The 26,130-nt window shown below is 39.2% G+C and overlaps 1 protein-coding gene across 2 annotated transcripts in view; it reads left to right on the plus strand.

Annotated features, from left to right (window-relative positions):
- SESN3 (sestrin 3) overlaps nucleotides 1-26,130 on the plus strand; it is a 243,646-nt gene that overhangs the window by 152,817 nt on the left and 64,699 nt on the right. For both annotated transcript variants that reach the window (XM_053708601.1, XM_053708602.1), the window contains 4 exons: nucleotides 7,036-7,233; nucleotides 11,110-11,292; nucleotides 11,509-11,742; nucleotides 23,519-23,666. In XM_053708601.1, coding sequence (XP_053564576.1) covers nucleotides 7,036-7,233; nucleotides 11,110-11,292; nucleotides 11,509-11,742; nucleotides 23,519-23,666 — 763 coding nt within the window. The remainder of the gene's footprint in view (nucleotides 1-7,035; nucleotides 7,234-11,109; nucleotides 11,293-11,508; nucleotides 11,743-23,518; nucleotides 23,667-26,130) is intronic.

Here is a 26,130-nt window from a genome sequence, read left to right on the forward strand (position 1 = left end):
GAGAACAGTTTGCAGGCTTAACTACTTAAGGTATGCTCAGTCACTTTTTTTCTAACAAGACTTGGTAATGCTAGAAGACTGACAGAAATCCCCATGTGGGAAGGTAAGCCATATTCTGAGACTCAGTATAGAAGGATGGCTTGGTTAAAGGGCTTAAATCACTGGTGGACACTGTTATGGGGAAAATCGATTATTTATTACTATAATCTGTTATTTGCACAAGTGTTTATTATGTTTGGAACACTTTTTTGGGGTTTTATACGCCTGGCATAATTTTAGACACCTAATTTGGCTTAGGAAGGCCCCACAACTCCGGAGTGAAGAGGGAGGGGGCCTCATTTTCGCGCCTCAGTTGCGCAGTTCTTTTGTAAGACGGCTTCATGCAGCTTCACATGTAGAGTCCAGAGATTGCAGGAGGACTACAGGGAGGCTTATTTTCATTCCAAAACTAATCCCAAAGGAAGGTAGGGCCACAGCAGAGACTGTGGCGTAGTGCTGTAGTGTGTTAAACCGGTGGCCTGCTTCAATCTGCTCCGGTTTGGGCAATAAGGGGTTAATTGTCTTGAAACTTGGTGTGCAATCATTTCAAAGCATTGGTATCATATGGTGAAAATTTCATAAAGATTGGATGTTTTTTTGAGATTTGGTAAAAAAGTGTGCGCTTTTTATTATTTAAAGGCACAGTACAGTTTTTTCAAAAAGTTTATTTTTTTGTATTTGATTGCTATCTAAGTCTGTCTAACATGTCTGAGCCTACAGATAGACCCTGTTCTATGTGTTTAAAAGCCATGGCGGTACCCCCATTGCATTTGTGTTTAAAGTGTGCTAAGGTATCTAAACATTTTAATGACCATGCAGTGACACTTAAAAATGTAGCCCAAGATGATTCTTTGACGGAAGGTAATGAGGATAGTCCTCCTTCCTCTCCCCATGTGTCGACACCAGTTACACCCGCGCAAGTGTTGCATAGTACCTCTAGCGCTTTGTGCCCTATTACTTTACAGCAATTAGCAGCAGTCATGGATAATTCCCTTGCGGCATTTCTATCCAAACTGCCAGTTTTTCCAAAGAAGCGTGATAGCTCAGTTTTAAGAACAGAGGATGAGCAATCAGAAGCTTTGGATGATTTATCTGTTGTACCCTCACAACACTCTGAAGTGGCAGTGAGGGAGGGTCTGTCCGAGGGACAAATTTCTGACACAGGAAAAGTTTCTCAGCGGGCAGAGTCAGATTCCTTAGCGTTTAAATTTAAGCTGGAACACCTCCTCGTCCTGCTTAAGGATATTTTAGCTAAGTTGGATGATTGTGACCCCCATGGTGGTCCCAGAAAAATTGTGTAAAATGGACAGGTTTTTAGAGGTCCCTGTATACACTGATGCGTTTCCGATCCCGAAAAGGGTGGCGGATATTGTGACTAGGGAGTGGGAGAGACCAGGTGTACCTTTTGTCCTCCCCCCTATCTTTAAGAAAATGTTCCCCATAAATGACCCCAGGCGGGACGCGTGGAAGGCGGTCCCTAAGGTAGAGGGAGCAGTTTCAACACTTGCTAAGCGTACAACTATACCAATAGAAGACAGTTGTGCTTTTAAAGACCCTATGGATAAAAAATTGGAAGGTTTGCTGAAGAAAATGTTTGTTCAGCAAGGTTTCCTTCTTCAGCCAATTGCCTGCATTATTCCTGTAACTACTGCAGCGGCTTTTTGGTTTGAGGCGCTGGAGGAGTCGCTCCAGAGGGAGATTTCATATGACGAAGTCATGGATAGAATTCATGCTCTAAAGCTGGCTAATTCTTTTATCACTGATGCCGCTTTCCAATTAGCTAAGTTAGCGGCGAAAAATTCTGGTTTTGCCATTATGGCGCGAAGAGCGCTTTGGCTCAAATCGTGGCCGGCTGACGTGTTGTCCAAAACAAAGTTACTAAACATTCCTTTCAAGGGAAAGACCCTTTTTGGTCCTGAGTTGAAAGAAATTATTGCGGATATCACTAGGGGGAAGGGCCATGCCCTCCCGCAGGATAGACCGTTTAAGGCCAAAATCAAGGCCCCCGATCCGGGACCAGATCTAGTAGGGGGCAGACTTTCTCTCTTTGCTCAGGCTTGGGCAAGAGATTTTCCAGATCTCTGGGCATTAGAAATTGTTGCTCAGGGGTATCTTCTAGAATTCAAGGACTCTCCCCCAAGGGGAAGGTTCCACGTTTCTCGTTTGTCTTTAGACCAGACAAAGAAACAGGCGTTCTTACGCTGTGTAGAAGATCTTCTAAAGATGGGAGTGATACACCCAGTTCCAATTGCAGAACAAGGACTGGGATTTTACTCAAACCTGTTTGTAGTTCCCAAAAAGGAAGGAACTTTCAGGCCAATCCTGGATCTAAAAATTCTAAACAAATTCCTCAGAGTTCCATCTTTCAAAATGGAAACCATTCGGACAATCTTGCCAATGATCCAGGAAGGTCAATATATGACTACCGTGGATCTAAAGGATGCGTACCTACATATTCATATCCACAAAGATCATCATCAGTTCCTAAGGTTCGCCTTTCTGGACATGCATTACCAGTTCGTGGCCCTTCCTTTCGGGTTGGCCACCGCTCCCAGAATTTTCACAAATGTTCTAGGGTCCCTTCTAGCGGTACTAAGACCGCGGGGCATTACAGTAGCACCTTACGTAGACGACATCTTAATACAGGCGTTGTCTTTTCACAGAGCCAAGGCTCATGCGGACATTATTCTGGCCTTTCTAAGGTCTCACGGGTGGAAGGTGAACGTCGAAAAAAGTTCTCTGTCCCCGCTCACAAGGGTTCCCTTCCTAGGAACACTAATAGACTCGGTAGAAATGAAAATCTTTCTGACAGAGGTCAGGAAGTCAAAACTTTTGAATACTTGCAGTTACAGATTTGGTTTTTGCTGCCTTCTCTAAACAAATGTTTAACTGAATGCCATTGAATGAGCTAATTATGGTATATTAGATTTATTTCCTGGCTTAAAGGGACAGGAAACCCCAACATGTTCTTTCATGATTTGGATAGAAAATACAATTTTAAACAACTTTCCAATCTATTTCTATTATCAAATTTGCTTTGTTCTCATGTTATCCTTTGCTGAAGGAACAGCATTGCGCTACTGGCAGCTAGCTGAACACATCTAGTTAGCCAATCACAAGAGACAAATGTGGCATCAATTAGCAGCAGCTTCCCACTAGTGTAGGATATGTGCATCTTCTTTTTCAACAAGGGATACCAAGAGAACAAAGCACATTTCAAAATAGAAGTGAATTTAAAAGTGTCTTAAAATACATGCTCTATTGGAATCATGCAAGTTTAGTTTGGACTGTCCTATCCCTTTTAATACATTAAACCAGGCCAGGGTAAAATTCTAGAATCTATGACTTTCTGGCTCTTGTAATTCGTCATGCTTTGCAGCTCCTATGATTTAAGTGACATTGTTCTACATAACATTCTATTAACCATGTGAAAGCACAGACTTTAAACAGGTTGAAATTCTATTTTTCCATATAAATATGAAATCATCCTCTTTATGCATGTTGTCTTACTCCAAGCTGTATAGGCTCGAAAGCCTACTACCAATTAAGCATATTAGGTGATGTGCATCTCTGTAATGAGAAGGGGTGTGGTCTAATGACATCAACACCCTATATCAGGTGTGCATAATTATTAGGCAACTTCCTTTCCTTTGGCAAAATGGGTCAAAAGAAGGACTTGACAGGCTCAGAAAAGTCAAAAATAGTGAGATATCTTGCAGAGGGATGCAGCACTCTTAAAATTGCAAAGCTTCTGAAGCGTGATCATCGAACAATCAAGCGTTTCATTCAAAATAGTCAACAGGGTCGCAAAATAACTGCCCATGAATTGAGAAAAGTCAAGCGTGCAGCTGCCAAGATGCCACTTGCCACCAGTTTGGCCATATTTCAGAGCTGCAACATCACTGGAGTGCCCAAAAGCACAAGGTGTGCAATACTCAGAGACATGGCCAAGGTAAGAAAGGCTGAAAGACGACCACCACTGAACAAGACACACAAGCTGAAACGTCAAGACTGGGCCAAGAAATATCTCAAGACTGATTTTTCTAAGGTTTTATGGACTGATGAAATGAGAGTGAGTCTTGATGGGCCAGATGGATGGGCCCGTGGCTGGATTGGTAAAGGGCAGAGAGCTCCAGTCCGACTCAGACACCAGCAAGGTGGAGGTGGAGTACTGGTTTGGGCTGGTATCATCAAAGATGAGCTTGTGGGGCCTTTTCGGGTTGAGGATGGAGTCAAGCTCAACTCCCAGTCCTACTGCCAGTTTTTGGAAGACACCTTCTTCAAGCAGTGGTACAGGAAGAAGTCTGCATCCTTCAAGAAAAACATGATTTTCATGCAGGACAATGCTCCATCACACGCGTCCAAGTACTCCACAGCGTGGCTGGCAAGAAAGGGTATAAAAGAAGAAAATCTAATGACATGGCCTCCTTGTTCACCTGATCTGAACCCCATTGAGAACCTGTGGTCCATCATCAAATGTGAGATTTACAAGGAGGGAAAACAGTACACCTCTCTGAACAGTGTCTGGGAGGCTGTGGTTGCTGCTGCACGCAATGTTGATGGTGAACAGATCAAAACACTGACAGAATCCATGGATGGCAGGCTTTTGAGTGTCCTTGCAAAGAAAGGTGGCTATATTGGTCACTGATTTTTTTGTTTTATGTTTTTGAATGTCAGAAATGTATATTTGTGAATGTTGAGATGTTATATTGGTTTCACTGGTAAAAATAAATAATTTAAATGGGTATATATTTGTATTTTGTTAAGTTGCCTAATAATTATGCACAGTAATAGTCACCTGCACACACAGATATCCCCCTAAAATAGCTATAACTAAAAACAAACTAAAAACTACTTCCAAAACTATTCAGCTTTGATATTAATGAGTTTTTTGGGTTCATTGAGAACATGGTTGTTGTTCAATAATAAAATTAATCCTCAAAAATACAACTTGCCTAATAATTCTGCACTCCCTGTATTTATAAAGCCCATAAAGTTGTTTTTTTTAAAAATGTACAATTTTGCTTATTTTTAAATATCATTTCTCTGATTTTCAGACTCCTAACCAAACCTCAAAGTTTTATTTGAATACCGTCAGCTACCTTCTCCAGCTTGCTCCTGTTTGTGTAAAGGGTCTTTTCATATGCAAAAGAAGGGGGAGGGGGGAGTGTCTGATATTTCCCACTTGCAGTCGGCTTTCCAACTGCCTTTTCAACAGAGCTAAACTGTTAGCTTCTAAGTACGTTTTTAAACAGTTTTATACTGGAATTTTATATCAGTATCTGTGCATCTTATTTTTTATAGTAGTGTCTATTACATGCAGTTATATGAAAATGAGTGTATACTGTCCCTTTAAATTTAAACTGAAATGAAAGCAGTAGCATCAGTGGTGTATTACGTACAAATGATCACCATTGATTTAAACTGCCTATTAATGTTTTTTTTTGGCATTTATCATTAGGAGGAAGTACCCATAAGCAATACTCACTAGTCAGAAAATCCTACCTGCCAATGAGCAACAGAAGAAAATACAATACTACTGTGTTTGTTTTGACACATTTGATAAAGTTACACAAAATGTGTTAGCACTTCGTAGCTGCATACCGAATTTGTCTGTTTGCTTCATTGTGTAGTATGATCCGAATAAAAGGTTTATATACTGTAAATATCCTCAGACTGCTCCATTTTGTCTTTGGGGCATATTTGTCAAGCTCTGTATGGAACTTGATGCTCCATAACCTGTCCGCCTGCTCTGAAGCGGCGAACAGAAATCAACCCGATCGAATACGATCGGGTTGATTGACACCCCCTGCTAGCATCCGATTGGCTGCGAATCTGCAGGAGGCAGCATTGCTCTAGCAGTTCACAAGAACTGCTGGTGCAATGACAAATGCCGACAGCGTATGCTGTCGGCATTTATCAATGTGCAGCGGACATGATCCGCTATATCCGATCATGTCCGCTCGCACCATAGTAAATAGGCCCCTTTGTCTCAAGTGAGTTGGTTTAAATTTAAACTACCTTTTGGTTGCATTTTTTTTTTCAGGCAAAAATATTTGTGTGCTTAAAGGGACATAATATCCAAATGTTGAAACACTTGAAAGTGATGCAGCATAGCTGTAAAAAGCTGACTAGAAAATATCACCTGAACATCTCTATTTTATCCCAAAATGTCTATTCACACCCCATTGTAAAGGACTTTAAGCAGCAAATCAGTATGCCTGTCCCAGGACTTGAAAGGCAGAGTGCCTCATGCACACTCATATTATTTCCCTATTCAGTCTAAGGATATTTACTATGAAATCTCATGAGATCACACTGAAACTGTTCATAACCTCAGCACTTCAGATGCTGATTGGCTGCTGTTCATTTCTTCCGCCGTTGGGCAGTAATTGACAGATTATTTTTTACACAGCATTTATTCTAGTGAGCTGAGGAAATTGTGAGGTAAAATATCTTCCTTTTTTACATAGAGATTCTCAGGTGATATTTTCCTGTCAGCTTTTTACAGTTATTCTGCATCACTTTCTAGTGATTTAGGATATGAGTATTATGTCCCTTTAAACTTCTGTTTCACAAGGATCTTGAACATACTAGGAATCATTTAAAATAAAACAAGTTCATATGTGTTATATGGAAATCAATGCATTATTTAGGTTATCTATAAATATATTCTCAGCATTTACTTTGTATTTAAATCAAACCAAATTTTATCCTTATCGATTCACAGTTTCACAGTATATATAAGTAGCAAAAGTGCACATTTTTTTACATTTTTGTTATTCAGTTGGGACACATTTTGCCCTCGGTCTTTGCTGCTCAAAAGATGTTTAGTAATATATTGTGCAGCCATTTCTAGGAATGACAGGTTTAACAAGATATTCTTGGAATTCATTAAATGTTCTGGATTGTTATTAAATGTAAATTATTATGTTAATGGATGTTTAAACAAATAAATCATCTGGTTTATAATTATTATTCTCCCTCCCCCAACAGTTTGGTCAAGCAAACGATGTGGATAAATGCATTGAACGGCTGGTGGAGGAATATTGCACATCTGGTCGTATGGATAACATCACAAAAGTCATGAGTTTACATCCCCAATATCTTGAGTCTTTTCTCCGCACTCAGTTCTACATGCTACGCATGGAAGGACCCCTTCCATACCATTACAGGCACTACATAGCAATTATGGTAGGTTCATAAAAGGTCAAGCAACATAATCATATGTAGACCAGTTTAATGCAAATCGGTTGGGAAGAAAATGCCAGTGTTACATATATTTATAAAATATTGCACGCATTGGTTTTGTTTTGTTTTTCTTTACAATTGTGCTAGTAAAATTGGAATAGTGTATTTATCACAACAAAAGTCTATAATAAATAGAAACCAGTTTTATTGTAAATTAAAGTTGACATTGCCCTTTACTTGAAAGTGCGGCTAATCATTAAAGGGACATTAAACTCAAATTTTTTCTTTCATGATTCAGATAGAGCATGCAATTTTAAGCAACTTTCTAATTTACTCCTATTTTCAAATTTTCTTGTTCTCTCTATTTGAAAAAGAAGGCATCTAAGCTAAGGAGCCAGGCAATTTTTGGTTCAGGACACTGCACAGCACTTGTTTATTGGTGCTGTCCGATCAGCAAGGACAACCCAGGTTGTGAACCAAAAATGGGCCGGCTCCTAAACTTACATTCTTGCTTTTCAAATAAAGATAGCAAGAGGATGAAGAAAAATTGATAATAGGAGTAATTCAGAAAGTTGCTTAAAATTGCATGCTCTATCTGAATAATGAAAGAAAGAAAAAATTGGATTCAGTGTCTCTTTAAGTGAGCATAGATAAAAAGAGAGAATCGCTCAACCAAGAACAAACAAAAGTAGCTTGTTCTATATCTAGTAACTACCCCAGGAGCAGTCTCTTTTTGCCCCAAATGTGACTTTTACAGAGAGTTACTTTTAATGGATTATATCAGTCTGGTCCTTCCCAAAATAAAAGGACAGTCCAGCTCCAAAATAGAGAATCCCCTTAGGAGAGAGATACATGTCAAGACCAGACATAGGATTTAGCTTTCTCTGTGCCTCGTCACTACAGTGCACAGAGCATTTTTCATCATGTACTAATAAATAAATACTTTTTTTAACCAATCTGTAATAAGAGCAGTTTTGCAAAAACATAGTAAACATAGTTACATTTGTGTGATAGTTGTACTCTTGTATCACAAGGACTTTTAATATATATAGTTCTTGGTTTTAGATAAGAACAAGTCTATCTGTATTGCCACACAAAGTGTTATGAATTTGCAGGATAAACCGTGTGCATATCTTGAATTCCTTTTCATTACATTAATGTTTACCTCCTTGATTTAAAGTTTGTTCTATAAAACAACTACTGATACTGAAAAAAGTACTTCTGCAAATTACGATGCAAAATTTGTCAAATATATTTATTATTTTATAATTGCGCTCACATGTTGGCATACTTGAGCCAATTTATTTTTCCCTTTTACTAAAATGTAAATGTGTGCTTCAGTGCACTCTTTATGAAAAAAATCACTTGTTCATTATAGGTTTTATTTGGCCATAACCACCATATATAAAACAGTCTAGTAGTTTTACATTAATACTTTGTAGAAAGAACACAGATTTTTTTTTTGTTAAAGCAATTACTATTTTTGCTCACATTAAGCTTTTGCACATGGTGTTACAAAATCTGTTGGGTCATAAGCAGTGGAAGTCTGAGCTTTGCAAATATTATATAGTCTATTGTTTCTCAACCTGTGCTACGTGTACCACTGGGGTTACTGGTGACCTGCCCTGATGCAGGTTTAGGCCTTGATTACAAGTGGTGTGTAAAAATGTTAGGGCTATAGAGCGCAATCCATATCGCTTCTATTTTTACTCTCATATTACAAGTGGAAAGTAAAATATCAGCACTTGAGCGAAAGCCTAGGGTGCGCTAACATCTTACTATCCCTACTTGTGAGCCAATCAGGATCCTTACCAGTTTCCTAGAATTTATGTAGTGCTTACTCCAGCAGCTTTATGTATGGATGGCTTTAAAAGTGCTGCTTGTTATACAGATTGACCAGACTCTCATGCCAAGTTTACATTAAAATCTATGAAACTTCTGACTGGTTGTACTGCCCACCTTCTCAAAAAACAAGGTTGGGGAAGTCAGCGACACTATGTGCACATGGGCAAACACTTACATAAACACAAGTAAGTAATATATCTTAAAGGGGCAGTCTATCAGTGTTGACTACTAGGTAACTCCACATGCATGAGCACAATGTTATCTATATGGCACACATAAACTAACGCCCTCTAGCTGTGAAAACTGTCAAAATGCCCTGATATAAGAGGCGCCTTCAAGGGTTTAGAAATTAGCATATTTAGCTTTCAACAAAGAATACCAAGAGTACAAAGAAAATTTTATGATAAAAATAAATTGGAAAGTTGTATAAAATTGCATGCCCTATCGGAATCATGACAGTTTAATTTTGACTAGACTGTCCCTTTAATGTTATCTTTTATGTGAAAAAGAAAAACATTTTACATTTACTGTTTCTTTAATTTTAAAGGGACATTTTCACCCCAGGTGATAAACTCACTTAAAGCCCATGTTACTTTTACAATATAAAATCTGTATGACCGTTTACGCCAAACTAGGCATATTCAAAGTAGAATTTTATACCTCAATACATTTATTTCATTTTGTGCAATATCGAATCAATCTAAAAGGCCAAAAACTATCAAATAAACTTTCCTTGATGAAATGACAGCAGATGTTCAGAAGATTTTCATCATTGAGAGAAATTTAGTTTTAATTGGCGTCATAGTTTATTATAACATTAGTCAATCATATAATTGGGCATATTAATTCCCTTGCATGCCTGCTCTTAGTTGCTTAGCAATGTACTATTTACTGGACATCAGAAAAAGACATTTAGATCTGTAGAACAAGGCAACAAAATACATTTTACAGGAACAAAAACCTGTAAATTTATTTTTATATCCGAGTCAACCATTATCAGATTTTCTAATTATTTCTGCCCTATAACTTCATAACATTTATTGCATCATTTTATAAAAAATACATTGTTATTTTTAACATGTTCTGATATATACCCAACTACAGTCTTCACGGGACATAAAGAGGATACAATAAAAAATTTATATATATATATATATATATATATATATTTATATTCATCCAATAGCGGTATAGCACTCACAGTTCCTTTGTTTTCAATAACATGCCCTGGGTGCAATTCAAATTACATGTACGCATCCAAAGAAGAAAGCACTCACCGGGTCTTGAAAAACCTTTTAATACAGTTGTTTGTGATGTTTCGGGGTTGCCCCCGTCCTCAGACAATACTTACAGTGCTAACAAAACTTACCCCATATATGCGAACCCATCTCCCACATCTCCCACGGAAGTCCAGCATGCGCATGGTATGCGCCTACGTCATACGTTGCCATGGCAACCGGACACCGTGCAGCAGTATTGTGCTCTGGATAAAAACAGAGTTAAAAACAATAACAATAGCAATTGCAGGCATCTAAGAGGTATTTAAGAGATATTGTAAGAATACCTCTTAGATGCCTGCAATTGCTATTATTATTGTTTTTAACTATGTTTTTATCCAGAGCACAATACTGCCACACGGTGTCTGGTTGCCATGGCAACGTATGATGTTGGCACAAGCCATGCGCATGCTGGACTTCCGGAACGCCGCCGTCAGTCACACCTATGGGAGTTGGGTTCGCATATATGGGGTAAGTTTTTTTTAGCACTGTAAGTATTGTCTGAGGACGGGGGCAACCCCGAAATGTCACAAACAACTGTATTAAAAGATTTTTCAAGACCCGGTGAGTGCTTTCTTCTTTGGATGCATAGATTTGTTAGGGGTTGTTTTCATCAGCTAATAACCTATCTGTCCATAATGATGAGCTGTGCATAATTTAATTTAAAAGTTTGGAATCCCTATTTAGGAAAGTATGCAGTCTTTTTATATTTGTACTTAATGCTACTAATGATGTTTTTATTTTTTTATTATTAAAGGCTTCAGCCAGACACCAGTGTTCATACTTGATAAATATGCACGTTGATGAGTTTTTGAATACCGGTGGATCATCGGAATGGTTGAATGGTCTAGAATATGTTCCTCAAAGGCTAAAAAACTTAAATGAAATAAACAAACTTCTAGCACACCGACCCTGGCTGGTAACAAAAGAGCACATACAGGTACGGTCATCTGTGTCAAGTGGGCACTGACTACTAGTGTTCACCAACTGTTGTATCGCAGTTCTACAGTCTCATTTTAAATGCCCATACTAGTTATATGAAAAACTGATCACTAAAAATATGTTACATTTCATAGATTGGCTCTAGTCACATTGCAGTTGGGTCTTAACTAAATCTTCCTTTTTACATGTTAATATAATTTGATTTTTATTTCAGAATCTGGTAAAGACAGGTGAGAATAACTGGTCGCTAGCCGAGTTGGTACATGCAGTGGTTCTGCTGGCTCATTATCATGCACTGGCGAGTTTTGTGTTTGGCAGCGGCATCAATCCAGAGAGAGATCCAGAAACTTCGAACGGGTTCCTCCCTGTGGTGAAAAACAAGTTTTGTGTTTGTGACCTTGCCAACGACAACATAGACAACACGTGTCTCACAAGCAACAATGATAAGGTTAGTGGACAAATGGAAGAATTTTCTTTAACCTGTAAATGTATTTCTTTTAATAAAGAATTTAAAAAACTTTTTTTTCTTCCTGACTTTGTTAAAGTATAAAACTAGATACTGGATGTACTAAGCATGCAAAAAGTGCAGAGCAGAAAATGACATTCTTCATACATGCCTTGCATTTATCAGTAAATAAAGGACCATCCTACTCTGTCTGTTGCTAACTACCTCCTAAATCATTATGCCCTTTACCTATATGAAAAGGCTTGACATGTGCAAGTGCTTGAAAAGTGTAACCATTACCTTTAGTGAGATAAGAGAGCAGACATTACATAGGAGAAGAAAGGATTGTCAGCTAACAAAATGCAATACTAAATATACTATATACTAAAATGCTATAATAATCTTTAGTATGATCAAGGCTGAAAGAGACTGCTAGAATGCTCTACTTAAGCATTTTATTACATAGCTCTACAAAAAAAATGTTTTAATTAAAACTTGCAGGGCTTTGTAAGTCTAGAGTATTCTAGGGATACACCCCTTGAAACCCCTCTCTCAGAGCCTACTTTGCTGTTAGAAGTAAATGAGTCTGTGCACTGCTGAAAAGTGAAATTTCAGAAGCATTGATTGCCTTGTCACATATAAATAGTCAGTCTCAAACTACATCACCCAACCAGTGAGCTTTGCCATTATGGGTCGATATATCACAAAATTTCTGCACGCAGTGTAAGAATATTTGAATGTAAATCAGATTAATGCAAATACACTCTATTAATCCAATAACATTATTTAATATTGCAAAGTTGCTTGACTACACATAATTTTAAACATTTTATTTTAAAATGTTTAAAGTTGACTACCCCTTTAAAAAGACATTGTAGCGCAAAATTGGCATGTTCTCATTTGTTAGAATATGATCCTACTGTGTGACTTCCACTGCTGATTGGCTCACTGACCATGCCAGCTCCGGGTCAAAAGTTCCTTGCTTGCCCGAGTCGTATTTAAATTATGTGTTTAAACCAGGTAAAGAAATCAGTAGGGCTAAAATGATACACTTTTACGATGTACAGCATTTAATTTCTGCACTTCAATGTCCCTTTAAAGGTACCTTGTACTCAAAAAATGTTTTCTTGAAGCCATACATATTAAAGATTGTCATTTACACAGGTTGACAGTTTAAAAAAAGAATAAATAAAAATCTGTATTAATTTAAATTAGAGCTGCAACAACTAATTGTCATAAACGATAATAATCGATTATGAAAATAGTTGTCAACGAATCTCATAATCGATTAATCGATTAGTTGGTTTGCAATTAGTTGGTCTGTGCACATCACCAGCGGCTTCACTCCAATGAACTCCTGCGCATGGTATTGTGTTTTATGGTTATGTCCTTAGCCTAAAGGACGCCTACAGACGTCTACTTTTCACTTTTTCAGGACAGTATACGTTTACAACTACCCCTGGCTTATGTGCAACCCAGATATAATAGTCATCATTTGTATTGTTTATATTAAATCAGGTGATTTGGAACTATGCTTTTCATGATATAGTGTCAAGCTTGTTGTTTACACCTTGCCCCTAGATTGATGGGAGTTATTTAAATTGATTTGCACTGTTATCTGTTTGCACAATTATTAGCCTATTGCTTGCTATTGCTGATTATATTTACTGTATAAATAAATGTGTAAGGCTAGGTCCTGTTATTGATATACAGTCCTTAGCGCTTTTGATTTTGTTTTTTATTGTTTTTTTATATTTTTAATAAATTGTGATAATATGTACCAGATTCAACCTTTATAAGTATATATTCGTTATTTTTAGAGCGGACTAGATATTTCCCCTAACCTTATAGCTGGTTATTTACCGTTGCATATAGATATTCAAGATATTTTTATGTTAGAATGAAGTCAAGAGTTACTTTATTGAGAGGCCCCTTGCCAAGGTAGAAAGCACTTAGCATTGGTGAAGAGCTAACAAAGATAAATATCCCACTTTGGTGAAATTGGCAAAACCCTACTTATACACCTCAACAGCCTTTTCTCTGCTGCAGGAAATATAGCTGCAAACAGAGAACCAGCCTTAGCCAGAAGCATGTGGACATGTTGAGATTTTTGCATTTCAATGCAAAGTTTCTGAATGAGTGAATAACAGAATGTTATTAACAGTGATAGTCTAACTCTTTCTAGTTCTACCTCTTTTCAAACAGTTTGTGGTTTTGTTTTGTTTAATTATAAAACTGTGCTCTGCTGCTTAAAAATTGAAGAAACAGTTGTGTTAATGTAAAGTTTTAGTCTGAAGTTTATATTTGTAACACTCATTACGTGGAATTTATTTAAAACATAGAAAACTATTATTGATTCTCTTTTTATCCGATTAGTCGAAAAAATAATCGGCCGATTAATCGATTATGAAAATAATCGTTAGTTGCAGCCCTAATTTAAATTAAAACTAACACTACAGCATTGAGCTCACTACCTATCCTCACTAGCTAATAAAAACAACTGCCTTTCAGTTGCTGGTGGAGAGAGACACCACTCTGCAACTGTGACAAACAATACTGATTGTTTGTTTGTTTGTTTGTTTTAAAAAACAGTAACTTTTTTTTTTATTAAATACAATTGGAAATGCCATTTTTAGATGAAAGGAAAATGAACTATAATGTCCTTTTAATTGATGTTATATACTTTGAATAAATACACAGACTGACTTGTATGTCCACTAAGTGCTAGCTGCACTATTCAACTTCTGCAAATATGTGAGGCTGACTCACCGGCTGAGATTTTCAAGAAAGACTGACTCAGTCTAACATTTAGATTTTCAGTCCGCAAAACGACAGTGGGAAACTTCTGACTTGATTAACATCTCATTCATTTTTTCAGTGTTAAGAGTTATCTGTTTAACCTCTTCAGGACGGGGGCAAGTGTTAAAGATCGGAAAAAATGTTCCAATGTAAACGTTAGGAGGAAACGGGAAGCTACGTGATTGTCACGATGATCACGCAATTCCAATGCTGGGATCGGATCCTGCTAGGCACGTCCCCCAGTTGGATTTTTCGTTTCGTGAAATCAGGAGGGTGCAGGACGCCAAAAAAGTTAGGTTGTTCTATGCTGTGCTACTGGCGTTAAAGCCCAGCGCTAGGACAGTATGTTCTAAGGGCGTGAAGAGGTTAAAGGTACAGAAAAGTAAAAAATATACATTAATGATTCAGATATGATTCAGATACAGCATGTAATTATAAATAGCTTTCCAGTTTACTTCTATCATGAAACAGGCTTAGTTCTCTTTGGTATCCTTTATTGAAGAGTAAAGCTAGGTAGGAATGCACTACTGGGAACTAGCTAAACACATCAGATGTGCCAACGACAAGTTAATGACTATTACTTAGTAGATGATATTTGACGTTGTAAAATGCCCTGCAGTTTAGTTTTCTGTTACAGATGTAATAAAAGTTCCACATTACTACTTGGACAGGAGTTACCTATATCAGCATTCAGGTATGACTCTTGTTATAAGAGCATGAAAGGAAAATATAGGGCCAGATTATGAGTGGAGCGCAAAATTGCACTTTCGCAAGCGCAATATTTGCACTCCAAAAAATAGAGTGCGCTTCCATAAGCTCCAATGGGAGCCCGGTTCTCATGCTGTGAGCCGTTTTTTTTCTAACACCGCAGACCCGCCAACTTTAACCCTTAAAAGCTGCTTTTTGAAGTTTTTTTTTAATTTTTTTTATTAAAAAACAGAATTTATGCTTACCTGATAAATTACTTTCTCCAACGGTGTGTCCGGTCCACTGCGTCATCCTTACTTGTGGGATATCTCTTCCCCAACAGGAAATGGCCCCAGCAAAGCTGGCCATATAGTCCCTCCTAGGCTCCGCCCACCCCAGTCATTCGACCGACGGACAGGAGGAAATATATATAGGAGAAACCATATGGTACCGTGGTGACTGTAGTTAGAGAAAATAATTCATCAGACCTGATTAAAAAACCAGGGCGGGCCGTGGACCGGACACACCATTGGAGAAAGTAATTTATCAGGTAAGCATAAATTCTGTTTTCTCCAACATTGGTGTGTCCGGTCCACGGCGTCATCCTTACTTCTGGGAACCAATACCAAAGCTTTAGGACACGGATGAAGGGAGGGAGCAAATCAGGTTACCTAAACGGAAGGCACCACAGCTTGCAAAACCTTTCTCCCAAAAATAGCCTCCGAAGAAGCAAAAGTATCAAATTTGTAAAATTTGGCAAAAGTGTGCAGTGAAGACCAAGTCGCTGCCTTACATATCTGGTCAACAGAAGCCTCGTTCTTGAAGGCCCATGTGGAAGCCACAGCCCTAGTGGAGTGAGCTGTGATTCTTTCAGGAGGCTGCCGTCCGGCAGTCTAATAAGCCAATCGGATGATGCTTTTAAGCCAAAAGGAAAGAGAGGTAGAAGTCGCTTTTTGACCTCTCCTTTTACCAGAATAGACAACAAACAAAGAAGATGTTTGTCTGAAATCTTTTGTAGCCTCTAAATAGAATTTTAGAGCACGGACAACGTCCAAATTGTGTAACAAACGTTCCTTCTTTGAAACTGGATTCGGACATAAAGAAGGTACAACTATCTCCTGGTTAATATTTTTGTTAGAAACAACCTTTGGAAGAAAACCAGGCTTAGTACGCAAAACCACCTTATCTGCATGGAACACCAGATAGGGCGGAGAACACTGCAGAGCAGATAACTCTGAAACTCTTCTAGCAGAAGAAATAGCAACCAAAAACAAAACTTTCCAAGATAGTAACTTAATATCTATGGAATGTAAAGGTTCAAACGGAACCCCTTGAAGAACTGAAAGAACTAGATTTAGACTCCAGGGAGGAGTCAAAGGTCTGTAAACAGGCTTGATCCTAACCAGAGCCTGAACAAATGCTTGAACATCTGGCACAGCTGCCAGTCTTTTGTGTAGTAAGACAGATAAAGCAGAGATCTGTCCCTTTAGAGAACTTGCAGATAATCCTTTCTCCAAACCTTCTTGTAGAAAGGAGAGAATCTTAGGAATTTTTATCTTATTCCATGGGAATCCTTTGGATTCACACCAACAGATATATCTTTTCCATATTTTATGGTAAATCTTTCTAGTTACCGGTTTTCTGGCCTGAACCAGAGTATCTATCACAGAATCTGAAAACCCACGCTTCGATAGAATCAAGCGTTCAATCTCCAAGCCGTCAGCTGGAGGGAGACCAGATTTGGATGTTCGAATGGACCCTGAGCAAGAAGGTCCTGTCTCAAAGGTAGCTTCCATGGTGGAACCGATGACATATTCACCAGGTCTGCATACCAAGTCCTGCGTGGCCACGCAGGAGCTATCAAGATCACCGAGGCCCTCTCCTGATTGATCCTGGCTACCAGCCTGGGAATGAGAGGAAACGGTGGAAATACATAAGCTAGGTTGAAGGTCCAAGGTGCTACTAGTGCATCTACTAGAGTCGCCTTGGGATCCCTGGATCTGGACCCGTAGCAAGGAACCTTGAAGTTCTGACGAGACGCCATCAGATCCATGTCTGGAATGCCCCATAATTGAGTTATTTGGGCAAAGATCTCCGGATGGAGTTCCCACTCCCCTGGATGGAATGTCTGACGACTCACAAAATCCGCCTCCCAGTTTTCCACACCTGGGATGTGGATCGCAGACAGGTGGCAGGAGTGATCCTCCGCCCATTTAATTATTTTGGTCACTTCCTTCATCGCCAGGGAACTCCTTGTTCCCCCCTGATGATTGATATACGCAACAGTCGTCATGTTGTCTGATTGGAACCTTATGAATCTGGCCTTTGCTAGTTGAGGCCAAGCCCTGAGAGCATTGAATATCGCTCTCAGTTCCAGAATGTTTATCGGGAGAAGAGACTCTTCCCGAGACCATAGACCCTGAGCTTTCAGGGATTCCCAGACCGCGCCCCAGCCCACTAGACTGGCGTCGGTCGTGACAATGACCCACTCTGGTCTGCGGAAGCTCATTCCCTGGGACAGATGGTCCAGGGTCAGCCACCAACGGAGTGAATCTCTGGTCTTCTGATCTACTTGAATCATTGGAGACAAGTCTGTATAGTCCCCATTCCACTGTTTGAGCATGCACAGTTGTAATGGTCTTAGATGAATTCGTGCAAAAGGAACTATGTCCATTGCTGCAACCATCAACCCTACTACTTCCATGCACTGCGCTATGGAAGGACGAGGAACAGAATGAAGAACTTGACAAGAGCTTAGAAGTTTTGACTTTCTGACCTCTGTCAGAAAAATCCTCATTTCTAAGGAATCTATTATTGTTCCCAAGAAGGGAACTCTTGTCGACGGAGACAGAGAACTTTTTTCTATGTTCACCTTCCATCCGTGTGATCTGAGAAAGGCCAGAACGATGTTTGTATGAGCCTTTGCTTTTGACAGGGACGACGCTTGTATTAGAATGTCGTCCAAGTAAGGTACTACTGCAATGCCCCTCGGTCTTAGAACCGCTAGAAGGGACCCTAGTACCTTTGTGAAAATCCTTGGAGCAGTGGCTAACCCGAATGGTAGGGCCACAAACTGGTAATGCTTGTCCAGAAAAGCGAACCTTAGGAACTGATGATGTTCTTTGTGGATAGGAATATGTAGGTACGCATCCTTTAGATCCACGGTAGTCATAAATTGACTTTCCTGGATAGTGGGTAGAATCGTTCGAATGGTTTCCATCTTGAACGATGGTACCCTGAGAAATTTGTTTAGGATCTTCAAATCCAAAATTGGTCTGAAAGTTCCCTCTTTTTTGGGAACTACGAACAGATTGGAATAAAATCCCATTCCTTGTTCCTTTATTGGAACTGGGTGTATCACTCCCATCTTTAACAGGTCTTCTACACAATGTAAGAACGCCTGTCTCTTTATTTGGTTTGAGGATAAGTGAGACATGTGGAACCTTCCCCTTGGGGGTAGTTCCCTGAATTCCAGGAGATAACCCTGAGAAACTATTTCTAGTGCCCAGGGATCCTGAACATCTCTTGCCCAAGCCTGAGCAAAGAGAGAGAGTCTGCCCCCCACTAGATCCGGTCCTGGATCGGGTGCTACTCCTTCATGCTGTTTTGTTAGCAGCAGCAGGCTTCTTGGCCTGCTTACCCTTGTTCCAGCCTTGCATCGGTTTCCAGGCTGGTTTGGGTTGTGAGGCATTACCCTCTTGCTTAGAGGATGCAGAATTAGAGGCCGGTCCGTTCCTGAAATTGCGAAAGGAACGAAAATTAGACTTATTTTTGGCCTTGAAAGGCCTATCTTGTGGAAGGGCGTGGCCCTTTCCCCCAGTGATGTCTGAAATAATCTCTTTCAATTCTGGTCCAAATAGAGTTTTACCTTTGAAAGGGATGTTAAGCAATTTTGTCTTGGATGACACATCCGCTGACCAAGACTTTAGCCAAAGCGCTCTGCGCGCCACGATAGCAAACCCTGAATTTTTCGCCGCTAATCTAGCTAATTGCAAAGCGGCATCTAAAATAAAAGAGTTAGCCAACTTAAGTGCGTGAACTCTGTCCATAACCTCCTTATATGGAGTCTCTCTACTAAGCGAGTTTTCTAGTTCCTCAAACCAGAACCACGCTGCTGTAGTGACAGGAACAATGCACGAAATGGGTTGTAGAAGGTAACCTTGCTGTACAAAATCTTTTTAAGCAAACCCTCCAATTTTTTATCCATAGGATCTTTGAAAGCACAACTATCTTCGATAGGAATAGTAGTGCGTTTGTTTAGAGTAGAAACTGCCCCCTCGACCTTAGGGACTGTCTGCCATAAGTCCTTTCTGGGGTCGACCATAGGAAATAATTTCTTAAATATAGGGGGGGGAACAAAAGGTATGCCGGGCTTTTCCCACTCCTTATTTACTATGCTTGGGTATAGGAAAAGCGTCGGGGTGCACCGGGACCTCTAGGAACTTGTCCATCTTGCATAATTTCTCTGGAATGACCAAGTTGTAACAATCATCCAGAGTAGATAACACCTCCTTAAGCAGTGCGCGGAGATGTTCTAATTTAAATTTAAATGTCACAACATCAGGTTCAGCTTGTTGAGAAAATTTTTCCTGAATCTGAAATTTCTCCATCTGACAAAACCTCCCTCATGGCCCCTTCAGATTGGTGTGAGGGTATGACAGAACAATTATCATCAGCGCCCTCCTGCTCTTCAGTGTTTAAAACAGAGCAATCGCGCTTTCTCTGATAAGTAGGCATTTTGGATAAAATATTTGCTATGGAGTTATCCATTACAGCCGTTAATTGTTGCATGGTAATAAGCATTGGCGCACTAGATGTACTAGGGGCCTCCTGTGTGGGCAAAACTGGTGTAGACACAGTAGGAGATGATGTAGTATCATGTTTACTCCCCTCATCTGAGGAATCATCTTGGGCAATTTCATTATCTGTGGCAGTACTGTCCTTACTTTGTTTGGACGCTATGGCACAATTATCACATAAATTTAAATGGGGAGACACATTGGCTTTCATACATATAGAACATAGCTTATCCGAAGGCACAGACATGTTAAACAGGCTTAAACTTGTCAACAAAGCACAAAAAACGTTTTAAAACAAAACCGTTACTGTCTCTTTAAATTTTAAACAGAAAACACTTTATTACTGAATATGTGAAAAAGTATGAAGGAATTGTTAAAAAATTACCAAAATTTCACCACAGTGTCTTAAAGCATTAAGAGTATTGCACACCAAATTTCAGAGCTTTAACCCTTAAAATAACGGAACCGGAGCCGTTTACAAATTTAACCCCTATACAGTCCCAGCTATAGCCTTTGCTGAGACCCAACCAAGCCCAGAGGGGAATACGATACCAATTGACGCCTTCTAGAAGCTTTTCCAGCAAATTTCAGATCCTCACACATGCATCTGCATGCCCTGCTCTCAAAAAACAACTGCGCAGTAATGGCGCGAAAATGAGGCTCAGTCTACAACTAGGAAGGCCCCCTGACTGGAAAAGGTGTCTAACACAGTGCCTGCCGTTTAATAAACGTTCCCCAAGTTTATAAATGCGAATTGTCAGCATAAATATGAATAAAATGCCCAAATAAAGCAATCGATTTAGCCCATAAAAATGTCTACCAGTTTTTTAGCCCATATTAAGCCCTTTATTCTGTTTGTTTGACTAAGAAAATGGCTTACCGGTCCCCATGAGGGGAAATAACAGCCTTCCAGCATTACATGGTCTTGTTAGAAATATGGCTAGTCATACCTTAAGCAGAACAGTCTGCTAACTGTTTCCCCCAACTGAAGTTACTTCATCTCAACAGTCCTATGTGGAAACAGCAATCGATTTTAGTTACTGTCTGCTAAAATCATCTTCCTCTCACAAACAGAAATCTTCATCCTTTTCTGTTTCAGAGTAAATAGTACATACCAGCACTATTTTAAAATAACAAACACTTGATAGAAGAATAAAAACTACATTTAAACACCAAAAAACTCTTAACCATCTCCGTGGAGATGTTGCCTGTGCAACGGCAAAGAGAATGACTGGGGTGGGCGGAGCCTAGGAGGGACTATATGGCCAGCTTTGCTGGGACTCTTTGCCATTTCCTGTTGGGGAAGAGATATCCTACAAGTAAGGATGACGCCGTGGACCGGACACACCAATGTTGGAGAAAATATACTTTATTTTGGGGGCAATAGGGGGTTATTTTCAAAATCAACCAGAGGTCTGACCTTAATTTCAGGAGCGCTTATTGCTACTGCAAGCTCACTGTGGCAATAACTAGCCACTTATAACTGGTTATTTATCGCCCACCCGCAAGCTAGTATCTAATTTCCTTCATTCTCTTGGTATTCTTTAATGAAGGAGAAGCAATGCACTACTGTGAGCTACCTGAAAGCCAATGACAAGAGAAATACAGTGGGGCAAAAAAGTATTTAGTCAGCCACCAATTGTGCAAGTTCTCCCACTTAAGAAGATGAGAGAGGCCTGTAATTTTCATCATAGGTATACCTCAACAATGAGAGACAAAATGTGGAAACAAATCCAGACAATCACATTGTCTGATTTGGAAAGAATTTATTTGCATATTATGGTGGAAAATAAGTATTTGGTCACCTACAAACAAGCAAGATTTCTGGCTCTCACATACCTGTATCTTCTTCTTTAAGAGGCTCCTCTATCCTCCACTCATTACCTGTATTAATGGCACCTGTTTGAACTTGTTATCAGTATAAAAGACTCCTGTCCACAACCTCAAACAGTCACACTCCAAACTCCACTATGGTGAAGACCAAAGAGCTGTAGAAACAAAATTGTAGACCTGCACCAGGCTGGGAAGACTGAATCTGCAATAGGCAAGCAGCTTGGTGTGAAGAAATCAACTGTGGGAGCAATAATTAGAAAATGGAAGACATACAAGACCACTGATAATCTCTCTCGATCTGGGGCTCCACGCAAGAGCTCACCCTGTGGGGTCAAAATGATCACAAAAACGATGAGCAAACATCCCAGAACCACACGGGGGGACCTAGTGAATGACCTGCAGAGAGCTGGGACCAACGTAACAAAGGCTACCATCAGTAACACACTACGCCGCCAGAGACTCAGATCCTGCAGTGCCAGACGTGTTCCCCTGCTTAAGCCAGTACATGTCCGGGCCCGTCTGAAGTATGCTAGAGAGCATTTGGATGATCCAGAAGTGGATTGGGAGAATGTCATATGGTCAGATGAAACCAAAGTAGAACTGTTTGGTAGAAACACAACTCATCGTGTTTGGAGGAGAGAGAATGCTGAGTTGCAACCAAGAACACCATACCTACTGTGAAGCATGAGGGTGGCGACATCATGCTTTGGGGCTGTTTCTCTGCAAAGGGAACAGGACGACTGATCCGTGTACATGAAAGAATGAATGGGGCCATGTATCGTGAGATTTTGAGTGCAAACCTCCTTCCATCAGCAAGGGCATTGAAGATGAAACGTGGCTGGGTCTTTCAGCATGACAATGATCCCTAACACAGCGCCCGGGCAATGAAGGAGTGGCTTCGTAAGAAGCATTTCAAGGTCCTGGAGTGGCCTAGCCAGTCTCCAGATCTCAACTCCATAGAAAACTTTTGGAGGGAGTTGAAAGTCCGTATTGCCCAGCGACAGCCCCAAAACATCACTGCTCTAGAGGAGTTCTGCATGCAGGAATGGGCCAACATACCAGCAACAGTGTGTGACAACCTTGTGAAGACTTACAGAAAACGTTTGACCTCTGTCATTGCCAACAAAGGATATATAACAAAGTATTGAGATGAACTTTTGATATTGACCAAATACTTATTTTCCACCATAATTTGCAAATAAAGTCTTTCCAAATCAGACAATGTGATTGTCTGGATTCTGGATTTGTTTCCACATTTTGTTTCTCATAGTTGAGGTATACCTATGATGAAAATTACAGGCCTCTCTCATCTTCTTAAGTGGGAGAACTTGCACAATTGATGGCTGACTAAATAATTTTTTGCCCCACTGTATATGTGCAACCTTCTAAAGGCTACCTAGGTATACTTTTCAACAAATTATACAAAGAGAACAAAACAAATTAGAAATAATTTGGTAAGTGTTTTAAAATGGCATGCTCTATCTTTATCGTGAAAGAAAACATTTAGGTTTCATGTCCCTTTAACATTGAGTGGATGGGTCATTTGTCCCCTGTGCGCTGTCTGTCTATCTATGGTTCATTTTATTTAAACAAATATTTCAGTATTTACTAAAAAATAAATAAAGGCTATGACTAAAATTGCTTTAACATTTTGTCTGTAGAACATGGATTATGAAAGTGAAATAGAAGTTTTAATGGAAAAAATGAAAAAACTCCAAGAAGAAAGAGAAGATGAAGAGGCATCTCAAGAAGAAATGGCAACGCGTTTTGAAAAAGAAAAGAAAGAAAGTCTTCTCGTTGTTTCAGGAGGTAAAATAGTTTTATTCTGTATTGTAGGAAAAGGGGGCATTTGTAATTTGCATCTGTGATTCTAATTTAATATCGTAGTATGCGTCTTTTATTTGCCTAACGCATATAGTTTGAGATGATGATAATTCTATGAAGTGGGGACAATCTCCATGAAGCGTGCACTGAGAAAGTTACATTAAAATGAACCTCTCGACTTCCAAACAAAGCCAAATGGATTATGGTCTAAGATTTGATCATGCTTAAAGTTTAGTGGACTTATATCTTAATGGGTAAATCAAAATTAAAGGGACATTAAATCCCAACATTTCCTTTCATGATTCAGACAGAGAATACAATTGTAAACAACATTCCAATTTATTTCTATTATCTAATTTTGATTAATTCTTTAGATAAACTTTGTTAAAGAAATAGCAATGCACATGGGTGAGACAATCACATGAAGCATCTATGTGCAGCCCCCAATCAAAAGTTACTGAGCCTATCTAGATATGCTTTTCAGGAAAGAATATTAAGAGAATGAAGCAAATTAGATAATAGAAGTAAAATAGAAAGTTGTTTAAAATGGTATTCAATGGCCCCTATTTATGAAAGTCTGGCGGACCTGATCCGACAGTGCGGATCAGGTCCGCCAGACCTCGCTGTATACGGCGAGCAATACGCTTGCCGTTTTCAGCATTGCACCAGCAGCTCACAAGAGCCGCCCCCTGCTGACTCCAATCGGCCGCCAGCAGGGGGGTGTCAATCAACCCAATCGTACTCGATCAGGTTGATTTCCGGCGATGTCTGTCCGCCTGCTCAGAGCAGGCGGACAGGCTATGGAGCAGCGGTCTTTGTGACCACTGCTTCATAACTGCTGTTTTTTTGGCGAGCCTGCAGGCTCGCCAGAAACACGGGGCATCAAGCTCTATACAGAGCTTGATAAATATGCCCCTCTATCTGAATCATGAAATAATTTTTTGGGGGTTTTATGTCCCTTTAAGTAAAATGTGTCCATTTGTTTCGGAATTGCAGTGTAATCTAATATAATATGTACAGTAAAGTCAAAAAGTCCAACATTTAAATATTCGGATCAGCTGGTATATATATATTCAAGAATACCTTAAGTGATAGTACACATTACATGTTTTAAAATCGGGTCCGGAAACGAAGCAATATTTTAGACGGACTTTAATTGATCACTTCTAATGAAGATGCGCTGTAACTTAATTTTTTAATTTAGCCGTTACTTTCTAATATACTGAGCTCGGGCTGCCAACTTCAAAACTAGATTTTTTTATATATATATATATAAACCTAATTTATGCTTACCTGATAAATTCATTTATTTCATGGTGGTAAGAGACCACGATACTTTACTCCTGTGAATTAGTCTTCCATGCCCCTAGGAGGAGGCAAAGGTTCCCAAACCCCAAGAGCTCTATAAAACTCTTCCCAACTCACTGACACCTCAGACTAACTTATAGCTAAGCAAAAGAGGTAGAAAAAAAGTAATAAGAGCAAAAAAATAGGAGTAGGTAAAAAAAAAATGTGCAAACAAAAAATAAACCAACACCAAAAAAGTTAAACAGTGTGGGGTCTCCTTCACCAGCGTGAAATAAATACATTTATCAGGTAAGCATAAATTATGCTTACCTGATAAGGTTAAAAAAGGTGCTGAGAGTCCATGATCCATTACTCCTGGGAACAAATACTCAAGCCGTTGAGTCCAAAAGTAATGAAATATAACAGCGGGATAAAAAGAACATCTTTTTTTTTCACAAACTCCGACCCAAAATTATCAAAATAGAAGCTAATTTCTCAAAAATTCGTTGAGAACATAATTTTTTTTTAAATTTTCTTTATATATATACGCTTAAAAAAATGACCAACAGGCAAAAAACATTAAGCTGAAACCACTGCCTGAATGACTTTCCAATGTGCTTTTATTATTACATTTTCTTGTTATCCTTTTTTGAAAAGCAGGAAGGCAAGCTCAGGAGCGTGCACGTGTCTGCAGGACTATATGGGAGCAGTTTTGCAAGAATGTTATGCATTAGCATGAACACTAGATAGCAGCACTAATTCCTGTCATGTAGTAGTGCAGAAATGTGCATGTTACCTATCTAGATATTTCTTCAATAAAGAATAACACTGTGTTTATTAGCAAATTTGCTAATAAAAGTAAATTGGAAACATTTTTTGAAAATTTATTTTCTATCTGAAGTATGAAAGGAAAAACTTGGGTTTCATGTCCCTTTAAGCCACAAAATCCCAGTTTCAGCTCAGGATTAGCACACAATCAGCCAATCAAGAGGTGATACAGAAGTAACGAATAGGACTGTGTTTTGTGCATGATGATGATATATTTTTAAACATCACTGTGCAGATAAGACGTTTGTTTGTACACTTGTACATTTTTTTGTGTCATTATCATTAGTTGGGACTTTTATATCCCTTTTAAGGGGCATAATTCAGCTATGCTACT

This window comes from Bombina bombina, chromosome 3 (assembly GCF_027579735.1).
Source record: "Bombina bombina isolate aBomBom1 chromosome 3, aBomBom1.pri, whole genome shotgun sequence".
NCBI classification, from domain to species: domain Eukaryota; kingdom Metazoa; phylum Chordata; class Amphibia; order Anura; family Bombinatoridae; genus Bombina; species Bombina bombina.